The sequence below is a fragment of the Cryptotermes secundus genome, unplaced genomic scaffold, assembly GCF_002891405.2.
Source record: "Cryptotermes secundus unplaced genomic scaffold, Csec_1.0 scaffold1014, whole genome shotgun sequence".
NCBI classification, from domain to species: Eukaryota; Metazoa; Arthropoda; class Insecta; order Blattodea; family Kalotermitidae; genus Cryptotermes; species Cryptotermes secundus.
This window is the reverse complement of record NW_019741308.1, coordinates 118228-131565: the sequence shown is the minus strand read 5'-3', so window position 1 is coordinate 131565 and position 13338 is coordinate 118228. Positions and strand designations below refer to the sequence as shown.

General features: G+C 40.3%; 1 protein-coding gene across 2 annotated transcripts in view; it reads left to right on the top strand.

Moving 5' to 3' along the window:
- Positions 1-11866, top strand: part of LOC111872726 (zinc finger protein 271) — a 49459-nt gene extending 37593 nt beyond the window's left edge. For both annotated transcript variants that reach the window (XM_023866885.2, XM_023866884.2), the window contains exons 8-10: positions 1672-1816; positions 1897-2053; positions 8955-11866. In XM_023866885.2, coding sequence (XP_023722653.1) covers positions 1672-1816; positions 1897-2053; positions 8955-9981 — 1329 coding nt within the window. In that variant the 3' untranslated portion in view covers positions 9982-11866. The remainder of the gene's footprint in view (positions 1-1671; positions 1817-1896; positions 2054-8954) is intronic.
- The last annotated feature ends 1472 nt before the right edge of the window (positions 11867-13338 follow it).

Genomic DNA, 13338 nt, shown 5'->3' with positions numbered 1-13338 from the left:
AAGTTTCCAATAACGTTTCGCACGCCGTTATTCGGTTCTGGAAATCACATGGTGACAATTCTTGCACAACAACCATCTTATTGGGATGGAAATGAAGATATTCGTGAAGAATACGGTGCATTGAACGACTGGATTTCTCTAGGGTGACTGCATGTTTGCAAGCCGTGCATCTTGGAGATCTCAAAATCGACTGTCGAACTGCCTCCACATTTTCTGGCGTCGTAACCGTCCGTTGTCGTCCTGATGATTTTTTCACCACACTCCCGGGTGTCCTAAAGTGCTCTACCCACAAAACAATCGATTTCCGGTCGGGAACCGGACCTCTGGGCTTAATTCCCAAGTGAGTACGGAACGCACGCTGCACCGCCACTTAGGAATGGTTATTTGAAAAATAGGCTTCGACAGCAAACGCACGCTGCTCACTCGTTCACCTCATGTTTCCTACTGAGGGGTATTAGACAGAAACTTCCGCGACTGTTGCGTTCGCAGAGCCTATCCCCACTTTTCTGCAAACTCCCGCCCTTCACAATGCATCTTCACAAAAAGGAAGTTTCTGCGCCCCACCTTGTATTTCAGTCAGTTGTAGAGAAAAATGAAATGCATTTTTATTCAACACACTTTCTCCGTAAGTCATATGGTTTCTAGGTAATTAATCAAATGTGATTTATGAGTACATTTTCAAAGATGTATATATTTTAGACTTAGCCATGGTCCCCATAACATGGTCACAGTTAGGAAAGAAAGTCTGTTGAGTTTAGACTGCATTATGTCAGATTTGTTTTGTTCCTTTAATGTAGTGCTCTATTGCCAATCTAAGTATCAACTAAATGAATAGTTAGTGATATGTGAATTTAATATTTGTTTATTATAAGATGATAGTTTGTTGTAGCCTTGATTATTTTGTTTATATTTCACCTCCATCTAGTGCCAAAGTCAAGTATGGCAGAGCTATACCTCTACTCCCCTATATATCTTCATGGCATGGTGCATAATTAATTAAGCAAAGGGACACCATTTGAGACCTACCTCTGAACTCTTTGTTATTTTTTACATGTGGTGTCTAGCAAACAGGCCAAAAACACACTAGAGGTTGTACTTCAGCATGATGTACAGATGTTTAGACTTAATCCAGCAAGGGACTCCGTTTTAGATCTTTTCTTTTTTAGCACTTGACAGGCTACCAAAACCGAATTTCTTTCTTTCTTACTTTCTTTTCAGTTTTAACTTTAAGATTATGAGACTGGATCTGACATTGGACAGAGCTGTACAAAACTTGTGAGGTGGGAACAACACTAGTGCTATTTAATGTACAATGTTTAAACTTTTTATGGTGAAGGATCTTTGAAAAGAAAGGACCTTTTATAGGATGAGTTTTTAGGACAGGACAGATAACATGATTCCTATATGAAAAATGTAATGGTGATAACTAAATCATTGTAACTTGACATATGTCGTTTATATGGTGATATGTTATAGACACAATTATTATTATAATCGTCATGATTAAATATTTCAGAATCATAAAATTCGCAATCAAAAGAGTGATTATTTGTGACACTCATTTCATTAGAATGTACAGTAACACTGAATACAAGTTTCTATAACAGCCAGTTAGTGGTATGTTTGCTTGGTATTCTGTTAAACATTCCCATAATCATTCATTATTTACAGATGTGTGGAAACAGATTTAGCAACTATGGCAGTCTAATGGCACACCTTGATACTCACACTGAAACACGCAGATTCTGTTGCAATTATTGTAGCAAAAAGTTTCGGCAGAAGGAGAAATTGAAATACCATACAAGGATACATACAGGTATGCATTTTCCCTCTTGAAAATCACTGAGGAGAAACTTGTTTTACAAATGATTGCAAATGAATGCAATTTATACACAGGTGAACGACCACATCTGTGTCAGACTTGTGGTAAAGGCTTTATCCGCAAGTCAAAGTTGGATGAACACATGCGACGCCACCGTGGAGAAAAGCGTTACCATTGTTCTGTTTGTGATAAGTCATATGCTGCTGGCTGGGATCTGAAGCTTCACAATAAGTATGTTGATTTCTACAGTTTGCCTCTTCATTAGCATTGTAGGACATAAGGTGGTTGTGTTTCTGTTTCTCATGTAATGAAATTCTTCTCCACCAGCGGTCTGTTACTAAGTCCTATTATTTTGGACATCCATCATCATTTTTTTTTTTCAAATGACAGCATTTGAGAAACTTCCCCCCCCCCCACCCCCACTCTGGTCCGTCACACTAACAATTATAAATACAAACNAAATGTGACATATAAGTTTTTACTACTTTAAAACTTATCTCCCTTACATGTTTCGGTCCTTACGGGCCATCTTCAGAGGGAACATCATTACAAACTGGAAACTACCATCACAATAGGTGTTTTGATTTAAAATACACACACTTGTATGCTATAATGCACAGTACGCATAAAGTCGAACGTTTCACAATCACAGCAGCTTCCTGGTGCTGTAAAGTTTTTAAAAGTTTCTAGATGTTATTTAAAAAACCTTTATTGTCAATAGTTAAAAATTTTTAAAATTACGTAAGTTCGTGTCCGTACTCCTATCGTCCTTCTTGTATGGGGCAGAATTTGTGCCACATGTCTATCTTGATGAGGAGGTTCTTGATGTCGTCCAGAGTTTGTTCGTGGCTTGCTGTGTTGTGTTGTGAAAACAACACAGCAAGCCACGAACAAACTCTGGACCCATCTACCAGAGGTATTAGAGACTGCTGTTGGGCGGGAAACATCCGTTAATTTGGCTCAGTGACCTCCTATGGAGATATGAGGTTCTTTTACATGCCGTAAAGCTACGACACGGGACCCATGGGTTAAAGTCCCTCCCAGAGGACTTGTTCCCTGAATGTTTCCGCCCTTAAAAATTCGACGACCTCCGCCAGCTATTTGAACCCGCGTACTACGAGTCATGAGGTGGGAACCTTACCTCTAGACTACAGAGGCCACTCTGTCTAGTGTTAGTCCAAGGTACTTGACTTCTCTGGATAGCTGTATCATTTTGCTGTAGAGGTTTGGTTCGTTAAGTCCCTTTATATTCCTGGCCCTAGTAAAAGGTATAATTACTGTCTGGTTTGGTTTGATAGACAAATTTGTTCTTTCACACCTCTGTTGGACTGTGCACAGGGCTGTTTGTAAGACCTCTGACACAGTCTGAAGGAATTTCCCATTAATAGTGATTTCTGTATCATCAGCATATCCTGCTGTTTAATGACCATTGCTGTTGAGTTCCCAAAGAAGATCATCCATGACCAGGCTTCACAGCAGAGGCAAAAGCACACCTCCGTATGGACACCCTCTGGCCACAGACATTCCCGTGGTCTCTCCTGACATTGTTCCTGCTTTTCAGCATAGCGCAGATCCATCTGCATATTGCGGGCTCAGTGCCATGTTTCTCAACAGCCTATTTTATTATGTTGTGACATGTCAACACATTGCCAGGCAATGGCTCGATAAACACCCTGTGATACACACATGCAACAACAGAACAAATATTATAACTCGTTGCTTGGCAGCAGTCAGCACACCAGAGAACTCACTGGGTAAAAATTACATGACTCATGTGGTCCACGCCATACCCGTGCTAGGCAACAGAACCGTAAACATGTCTACAATAATAGATAGTGTTTTCTGTGCGTGGTCCATGCCGAAGGTTGACAGAGGACAACAAAGGTCATTGGCAAGTAGTCACAGCTGAGAATCCATGAGTCAAATACACACAGCTGTCATGGAAAAGAGTGTGGCTATGAAGAGAACACTTTATGTATAATCTCTAGAGTGTCTGATTAACTCTTTGACTGGTGCGGGAGCGTTTTTATGCCCAGACGATGCCAGCCGTTCCCTGGCGTTGGCGTGTTTTAGCGCTTTGATACACTCTTCCCTTCTTTGCTGTCTTGGCACTCGTCAACCAGAGACATATTTATGATAGTTTTTGTGCATGGTTGTAAAGAACCCCTGTAAACTTTGTGGGGGTCTATATTACTGTCAGAACCCTCCGAGAAGGAAAGGTCAGAAAATATTTCACAGTCATTCAGTTTCACCATGGCTTCTAGCAGCAAGTGTTGGAGTGTTCCTACAGACCAGCTGGAAAGTGTTGTGAACGAGATTTGTGCTGATGATGAAAGTGGCGATGAAATAATGATTCCTGAATTAGATGAAGTTGATAGTGACAATAATACAGTGATAGACAATGATCCACAAGACAATAATCATGAACATTTAGCCACCACAAGTGCGGTGCCTGACATGCCCATCTCATGGACGTACGGAGATGACAATAGTTCCATTTCCTAGTAGTTCCAGAATCGAAATTGATATAACATAAAATACACCCCTTTTCATGGATTAAAATTTTTCTGGATGACAACTTAGTAAATCACATCACAACTGAAACCAATCGCTATGCTCACCAGCACTTCAACAGACATGAATTAGCTCCTCACTCTCGAGAACACAGTTACAAATATGTCACACCAGATGAAATGTGGACATACTTAGGAATTGCGTTCATGACAGGAATTGACAAACTCCCCGATATTGTAGAATATTGGTCCACTAGGCCCCTCTTTCACACTCCATGGTATGGACAAAAGATGTCTTTGCGGCGGTTCCAACAGATCTCGAAATTTGTTCATTTTGCAGACAGCGATGCACAACCAGCTGACTGTGAAGATCGCCTGTATAAAGTTAGGCCAATTATAGACTCATTAGTGGGGAAATTTAGAAAACACATATATCCCTGAAAAGGAAATTGCAATAGATGAAGGAATGATCGCTTGGAAAGGACGTCTTACCTTCCAAGTATATATGCCTGACAAACCTGATAAGTATGGTATAAAGGCTTATCTAGTTTGTGAGTCAACAATTGGATATATTTGGAATTTTGAAATTTATTGCGGAAAATCAAGAGCTATAAAGGAAGTAGTTGTCGATCTGTTGGGGCCACAGCTTCTAGATAAAGGGTATCATTTCTACGAGTATAACTATTGCAGTAGTGTAGAATTGTGTGAGACATTATTACAGAGAAATACCGATGTGTGTGGTACCTTCAGAATGGACAGAGGAGCTCCTAAAGGACTAAAGGATGATGTAAAAATTTTGAAAAAAGGGGAATCTGTTTTTTCTAGGAAGGGACAGGTTCTCATACAGGTGTGGAGAGATAAAAGAGACGTCAAACTTATCTCCGCTCTTCACACAGCAAAAATCGTGGAATCTGCAAAAACGAATTGCAAAGGAGAAAAAATATGCAGACCTGAGGTAATTTGGGACTACAATAAACATATGAGAGAGGTTGACAGGGCTGATCAAATGCTCTATTATTATCCTTGTTCCTGCAAAACGTAAAGTGGACAGAGAAACTGGTGTTTTTCTTGTTGCAAATGGCAGCATTGAATAGTTTCATTCTATTCAAAAAGAACACAACAAACAAAAAATACAAGAAGAGAAGTTACAAATTCAAAGATTTTATATTGGACTGTGTAGAAAAAATGACAGAACCAAACAAACAGTGTGGAGAGGGAGCAGAGTCAAAGAATGAAGTGGATGATGAATCTATTGCTTCAGACTTGAGTGCAGTCACGCCTCCACCCGCATCCTTGAAAAGACCACCAGTGAAGGACCCAGCAAATCGTCTAGAGGGTGGCCTGAAAATTCACAAAATGGTCCATGTTCCTCCCAGTAACAAGAAGAAGAATGGTGCATGAAAAAGTGTCACGTGTGTGCTAAGCACAAGATTAGAAAAGAAGCAAGTGTCATGTGTGCAAGCTGTGGTGTGGCTGTCTGCAAACTTTCCTGTTTCAATGTTTATCACACGAAGAAAAACTACTAAAAAGGTATGAAAAGACATTTCTTGCATAAAATGTTGTCTTTTTATTAGTTCCTGAAAATTTCGTTTTTAAAAACCAATTTTGTTGAAGTTATATAAAAAGTAAACACATGCATTTTAGCAACTTGAAGCTTAAAGGGTCTGCCAGGACAGGAGTGGCATTTAAATACTCTTCGTACCAGTCAAAGAGTGAAGTGAGACCTTTATGGTTCCTGTGTTATAATTGTGTTACCGGGAGAGGACTAGTATGTGCGTGTGTGAGAGGTTGTAAGGTTGTATCAGAATACCTCTATGTCACTAGCACTTTGTATGCATGTTAACCACATTGTGAAGTGCAATTAGAGTAGATTACCTATTTAGTAAGTGTACTGGTTTTGGTGTAGAGGATACTTATTCAATGCACCATCCCAAATGTGCCTGTCCACTAGGTTCTCCATCATTTTCAAAAGCAAAAATGACAGGCTAATAGGACGATAAGCCTTAGCCTCAGTATAATCAAGTTTCCTGGGCTTTGTGATAAATGTCACTTTATCTTGCCTCCAGGTGGGGATAAATCCATATGCCATGCAGTACAGGTGTGGGACTGAGTGTTCCGCCCCTTACTGCAGAAGTGCCGGTATGATTCCATCTGTTCCCGCAGATATAAATGGTCTGAAGATGCCTAGTGCCCATCTGATTTTTGATTGATTGATTACATGCTTGGCCAGGGTCTGCTGACCCTGTTCATCATTTGAATTATCAATCATCTTTGAATCAGGAAAGTGAACTCAGAATAGCTCTTTCAGTGTCTCCTTTCCAGTTTAAGTATACTGACCATCAGGTAGCTTACTAGTGATAACCCTGTTGGTCGCTTGTTTTGCCATGATCTTCATGAGTGTGGCACGTCCTGGTACATCATTAATCTCCTGGCAGTACCTCCTCCATGAGGATCATTTGGCTTTTCTTATTTCTTTGTTATAATAGGTGAGGGTTTCCTTGTAGGTGTCCCACAGCCCTGTTCTTTTTGCTATATTAAATAGCTTTCTTGTTTTAGCTCTTAGCCCACTCAGCTTTTTATTCCTTGGTGAGCGAGTGGTTTTGGCTGGACAATTTTGATAATAGGACAAGATGATGGCCTGTTGCAACTGGTCAACAGATCGATCTGTGTCCCTTATTGTGCATATACTTCGTGAAATAATCTCCAGATTCACATTAAGTTCTCTTTATGTGACTCCCAATTGGTTCTCCTGGGATTCCTAAAGGTAACTCCTATTGTTGTTATGTTACCAATTTGAAAGCATATGTATCTGTGGTCTGATAGAGACGGCTCGCCAGATACATGCCAATTACTTACCAGGTTTCCTATTTGTCCCTGGTGTCAAGTCAGTAACCTTCTTATTTCAGACCACAAAGGTTGGTTCATTACCATGATTGAGAATATTGAGGTTCGAACTCACCAGAAATTCCATGAGGCTTTCCCGTCTTGGATTGATGCCAGTGCTCCCCCACAAAATGTGTTGTGCGTTGGCATCGCCCCCAGTGATAAAGTGCTTTTTTCTGCTGTAGCAGTAGTCAGTGGTTGGTTGTGATTCTGAATCATATGAGAGGTAGGCTGAAGCAACCATCAGCTCCTCACATCCTCTGCCATATGCATGTGTTATCCTCACCATTGTTGCATCCCTAGAACAAAACACCAGCAAAGGTAAGGCATTAATATGGTTCCTGGCATAAATACAGAATCTTTCATTATTTTCAGGTGCAACAGAATAAAGTGTTCCCCCTGTATCAGTTAAACCTCTTATTTGGCCCCTGTATATCCAAGGTTCCTGAATAAGTGCTACATCTACCCTTCCCTCAGATGGCTGCTTGCATAAAGTTGCAGTAGCTCCTTTGCTGTGGTGTAGTTTTATCTGAATGGATTTTAGAGAGAGAGAGAGCGGGTGTGCGTGGATAGAGGGTCAGCACATGGTCAGCACAATGGATTTCCACGGCCGTTAATCTCAGTTTTCTATACCGCACATGTATATATTATTATTCCTTTATCTCTATATAAGACAGTTCGAGTGTGAAGCCACCATTCACTTCCATTAGCAAGGTTAAGAACATGTTGGGGTTTACCTTCAAACCTCTGTGGTCCTTTATGGCAGGGGTCTCCAAACTTTTCAAAACGCAGGCCACATTAGATAATTCAGCACTTTCAACAGGCTGGATAAAATGAGAAATTAATAACTCTAGGTATATGAGTTTTATTTAAAGCACAGAATTTCATAAACTAAATACAAAGCACGTGAGAATAAATTATCGTATATTAATGACAACAGATGCCCATATTTTCATCACAGATTATAATAAAACAATTAATGTGAATGATGGAACTCTTTTTGCATTCTTAAAATCTGATTAAATTGAGGTGATGATGATCTGTTACAATTACACTGCACCACTGCAAGAAGTCTTGTGCACAAGACAGCTAGTAATGAACTGCTCGCGCTACCTACATTGCCACGAAGTGACACTGCCTATCGAGGCCGAACAAATACGAAGAAATACCACGCAGTATACGGTCCAGAATTAGTAATATTGTGAATAATATTAATATTAACATAATATGGAATATCAGTATATTTTAAACACAGTCTTAATTAATGAATTTGAAATCTATGAACAAGTATTTTTTTTACCAGTACTCATTGGAAAATTAGATCAATTGGCACATTTCTCCACAATTCTTTCGCGGGCCAGATAAAATCACATGGCGGGCCATAGTTTGGAGACCCTTGCTTCATGGTATGGTGCATAGTGTAGGCCAAGGAGCAGCTTTACATGTATATAAACTTTAAAATTGAATTTGTATCGAAAATGTTAATTTCTAATTTTCTTTCTGTTAAATGTGTGAAAGTAAGAAACCGGTGTTACAGTGCTCTGTGTGTTTGGCACCAGCAGTTTCTCCCGTGACAATGCATAGGTTAATTATATGTCTAAAATTCATATAAATCTGTAACTCATTTTGGTTTAAACTGTTGATTTGGCATTTTATGGTTAATGGATTTTATTATGAACATTAGGTTTATCTCATTAACCTTCACATCTTCACTGTAGTTCTCAACTTCTTCACAGGAAGCAGCACCCAGACTCTGTTGCCTCCGTTACAACATTAGCAGCTTCCCCACGTGTTTTGAATGAAAATGTGTCAGAAACCCATTTATCATGCGATAAAAATGACAATGAAGACCCTGATGACCCACCACCAATAGCAGATCCAAATGAGGCCAATGAAACAGTGGCAGCAACACCAGAACACACCACAGCCACTGAAAAGTTAACAGAGCCGATGAATGTGGACTCCATACAGACAGATTCTCAAGCTGATAGTGACAAGTCTAAAATTCTGGTTCAGCTAAATTCGAACCAACAACAAGACAGTAAAGTAGTTATTAAAAGTGAAAATGTAGATAAAACAAACTCAAGTATTTTAGTACAGTTGAACAGGATGCAAATGCAGAATATGCCAATTACCCAGGAAAATTCAAATTCAAAGATATTAGTGCAGTTGGACCCAACACAAATACAAAACCAACCTGTTATTTTGAACAACAATGCAAATAGTTTTAATTCAAAGATAATTGTGCAACTAGATACTACCCAGCACCAACAGCCTCTTTCCCAGAATAACAGTGTAAGAGACTCAAGCCCAAGTAGGATTCTGTTGCAGATAGATCCATCCCAGACACAGGGTGTCCAGACTGCACTTACCCATAGTGGAAATACCACCACAAACAGTTCACGAATTTTGCTTCAGTTAGACCCTGGACAGAACCAGGCTCTCCCTCCCAATACTGTATTTACTGTAGCAGATGCTATTCACTTGGCCCCCTTGATTGATGATGTGACATCCCAGTACATCCAACTCACAGCTGCTCAGCCAGATAATCCTGTCCCATCAACCGATGCAGTAACAAGCAGAAGTAACAATGTTCCACTCCACATTCAGCTGCCCATGTCAGCTATTCAGATACCTGTGTCAGCTATTTCCCAACAAGGATCCACATCAACGGGATATGAATTTCAGTCTCTTTCTGTTCCGGGACAGCCAGGGCTGCTGTTCACATCTATGGGATTTGATGTTAGTAGTATAACTTACTGAGTTGAGACTCATGAGCAGTATTGTGAATGAAAGACTTCAAGGCTTTGAGTTATTTAATTTATACCATTTCATAAATGTCAAATTCTATACAGTTCTTTTAATCTAAAGATGTATGTAATAACAAGATGTGCCCAAACACAGCCTGTGAAGCTCTGATGTTACTCTTTGGAATATGTCAATTTATGTGTCCATCACATTCAAACACAGAAATCTTTGACAGGCCTGCAAAAAGAATTACAGAATTTGTTTTGTATAATTTCCGTGAATATAATATCCATGCAGTCTTATTTATGTCACTTTTCTACATTTGCTAATGTAGGGTTAAGTAAGAAAAGATGTAAATAATTAATCATTACGCATCAGTTGTAACAGTATCTAATTATATAATACAAAATAATAGTGTATTTTCAATATTCTGCTCCTATCAAACACATCTCTCCTTCTGATGATGTGGCATGGGCCACAACGTTACATTTTTTTTGTTTGACAATGGAATTTTAAGTCCCCTGGTACTTTTTATCTGGTGGCTTCATTTTGGTACTGGTAATTTAGTAGTGTTAAACAAATGCAACACATGGCCAATGCATTATTGCAGTACAAGTCTATGAAAGTTAGGCGTAGAAGCATATTTTATGTAGGCCTGCCCTCACTTGATGGTGATAACCAGAAAGGGTAAACTGAATTTGCAAGGTAGTTTTTTTGTAGAACAAATCTTCCACTCTTAAATACTTCCATTTCTTGAGGAACTTGAGAGCAGGAAAGAAATGGAAGTAATATATCTTTTAGTATAATTGTCTGAGTTGATAGGTTTGAACTTGGTTTGAAATTAAAGATACTATATGTTCATGTGTCTGGGTATCTGTGATAAATAATTACTGGGTTGCGGCTTTAGATGAAGCTGTTTATTGGAGAATTACACCAGGCGGAGATACAGACAATTATCACACGTGATAATTATATCACTTCATAGCTGCGAACCATGATCACACTCTAATGTTCCTTGTAACTATGCCGCATGAAGGCTTCTGTCAGTTCTCCTCTGGCTTCTCTATCTGATCTCCACCCTGGTCTGATCTTATCTTTCGCAATTTACCCTCTTAAAGTAGATCTTTGCGTACTGCCAAGAGAACACCTTGTCCAAGGGGTCTCTCTGTCTTCGACACAACATTGGCTAGCGTATCCATTGCTGCAGGAGCTCAACAGGTTTGTCTCTGTTGCCTAGGCAATTTCCTAGATAGCGATCTGCCTATGTTTTCGTTGCAGCTGCAGCATGTGTTCTTATTTTAGGCGTTGTGTAGCAAAGGACATTATATGTGGCTTTTTGGCACCATCCCCCAATTTGGATAGGCCCCACTGACAGGCTTTTGAGGACACAGTAATGACTATAAAAGGCAGAGAATGCTATCAGCTTCTAAAAGAATTTGCTTCATTTAATGGGCCATGTTTTATTTTACTTTTAATTACAGCAGTTTCTTGACAAGTGATTGATTCCAGTGAGCATAATAATAATAACAACAACAATGCACAGTAAAACAATAATTAGTGATCTGGAGCTTGCTGATATGAAATTGCCTTTCCTGTTGTGTCCGGAATGCTTTGAAACTGTCAGTAAGTCATCTTTCATGAAAACAGCTATGGGCTTGAGATCAGATAGTCATGAATAAAATTACTGAGTAGGTTGTATTACCAGGGTCTGAATCCTGGTAAGATCAGTCATTTTCTTTACCTGCACATCCAGGTCAGCTGCGTGGCCTGTCTTGTCTCCATCGGATACCAGAGATCATTCCTCAGGAGTGAAACAGCTGGATTATGAAACTGACTGCTCTCCTGCAGCTTATATGAAGGGGGACCCAAAAATAACCGGAAACGACCTGTTGCATGCGCATGCTTTGTAGTTACGAGTTGTGCTGCTAGGTGGTGTTAGCTGGGGGTCTCCCACGACTGTTAGTGAGCTGGCGTCAGTCTGAGTTAAGTGGTTTGTCTGTGGTGCTCTGTTGTGTGCGTTCCTGTTTCAACCCTTTGGCGATTAGTGAGATGGCCGACCAGAAGGAACAAAGAGTGTGCGTGAAATTGATGAAGATCATCGAAAGACCATTGACCAACTTTCTGAGGAAACGAACATCTCATGGAGCACGGTCCAGCGAATTTTAACCGAAGGTTTGCACATGAGACTGGTGTCTGCAAAATTTGTTCCTCGCTTGCTCGGAGATGACCAAAGAGAAAACCGCGTGAATGTTTGCCGCGACTTGAAGAGTGAAGTGCAGTTTTCCCTAACAGAAAGCAAAATTTCACACACACTCTTTGTTCCTTCTGGTAGGCCATCTCACTAATCGCCAAAGGGTTGAAACAGGAACGCACACAACAGAGCACCACAGACAAACCACTTAACTCAGACTGACGCCAGCTCACTAACAGTCGTGGGAGACCACCTAGCAGCACAACTCGTAACTACAAAGCATGCACGCGCAACAGGTCGTTTCCGGTTATTTTTGGGTCCCCCTTCATATTTAGGTCTAGGTTATGTGAGCTTGAGCTGTCCAGTGTAACCGTTCATACTGATTGGAGGTCTGTTGTGCATTAATTATATCTGTATTAAGTTAAGATTACAAAATTACAAACAAAGAGATCCAGCAGATAGCCAGCACTTACATGCAGAAGGGACATAGTTCAAATTTGCTATGTGGACAGTAAGTAACATCTGGTACTTTCCTGGAATTCTGGCAGTTTCAGCAAAGTTGGAGAGTCTTTGAGAATTTGAGAGCTGACAGCTTCAGACAGCGATAACTTAGAAGTGGGATGGCCGGAGCCTCATCCCATGGTCGAAATGCATCAAGGGGCTGTCAACCTTAGCGTCAGGTCAGCATCTGCCAGAATCACATAGCAAAGCAACATGATTGGGAATTCAAAATTTAGGGAACCTCCTAGTTTGAAAACTTAACCAGTGGCAGAAGTGGAGGAGTGGATTTCTCTTGGAGTCTGGGGTTCGTGGACCTCAGGATTGAGAGAGAGAGCATTCCACCTCGAGGAGTCTTCATCCAACTTTCGGCAAAGTCGGACACAAAATTTACGACTATGGCCCTTCTGTAAAAGTATTATAAGTAAAGTTCCAAATAAGCGTACTAATAAATTCATTTGTATTCAGTAAGCTGGAGGGAATTAATTGACTACTAAGTGCAATGGTCTAAAGAGGTGTGTGTGATTGTAGAGAAAGGTTCTTCCTGCCCTGCCCGAGCCAGACCCGTATAAGACCCGGGATATGAACTCAGCTCTAACAATTACCAAACAGAACCCAGATACTCCTGTCTTTACCTACTCGCGAGACACCTAAGGGTGTACCAGAAGCGAGCTCTCGCCTAA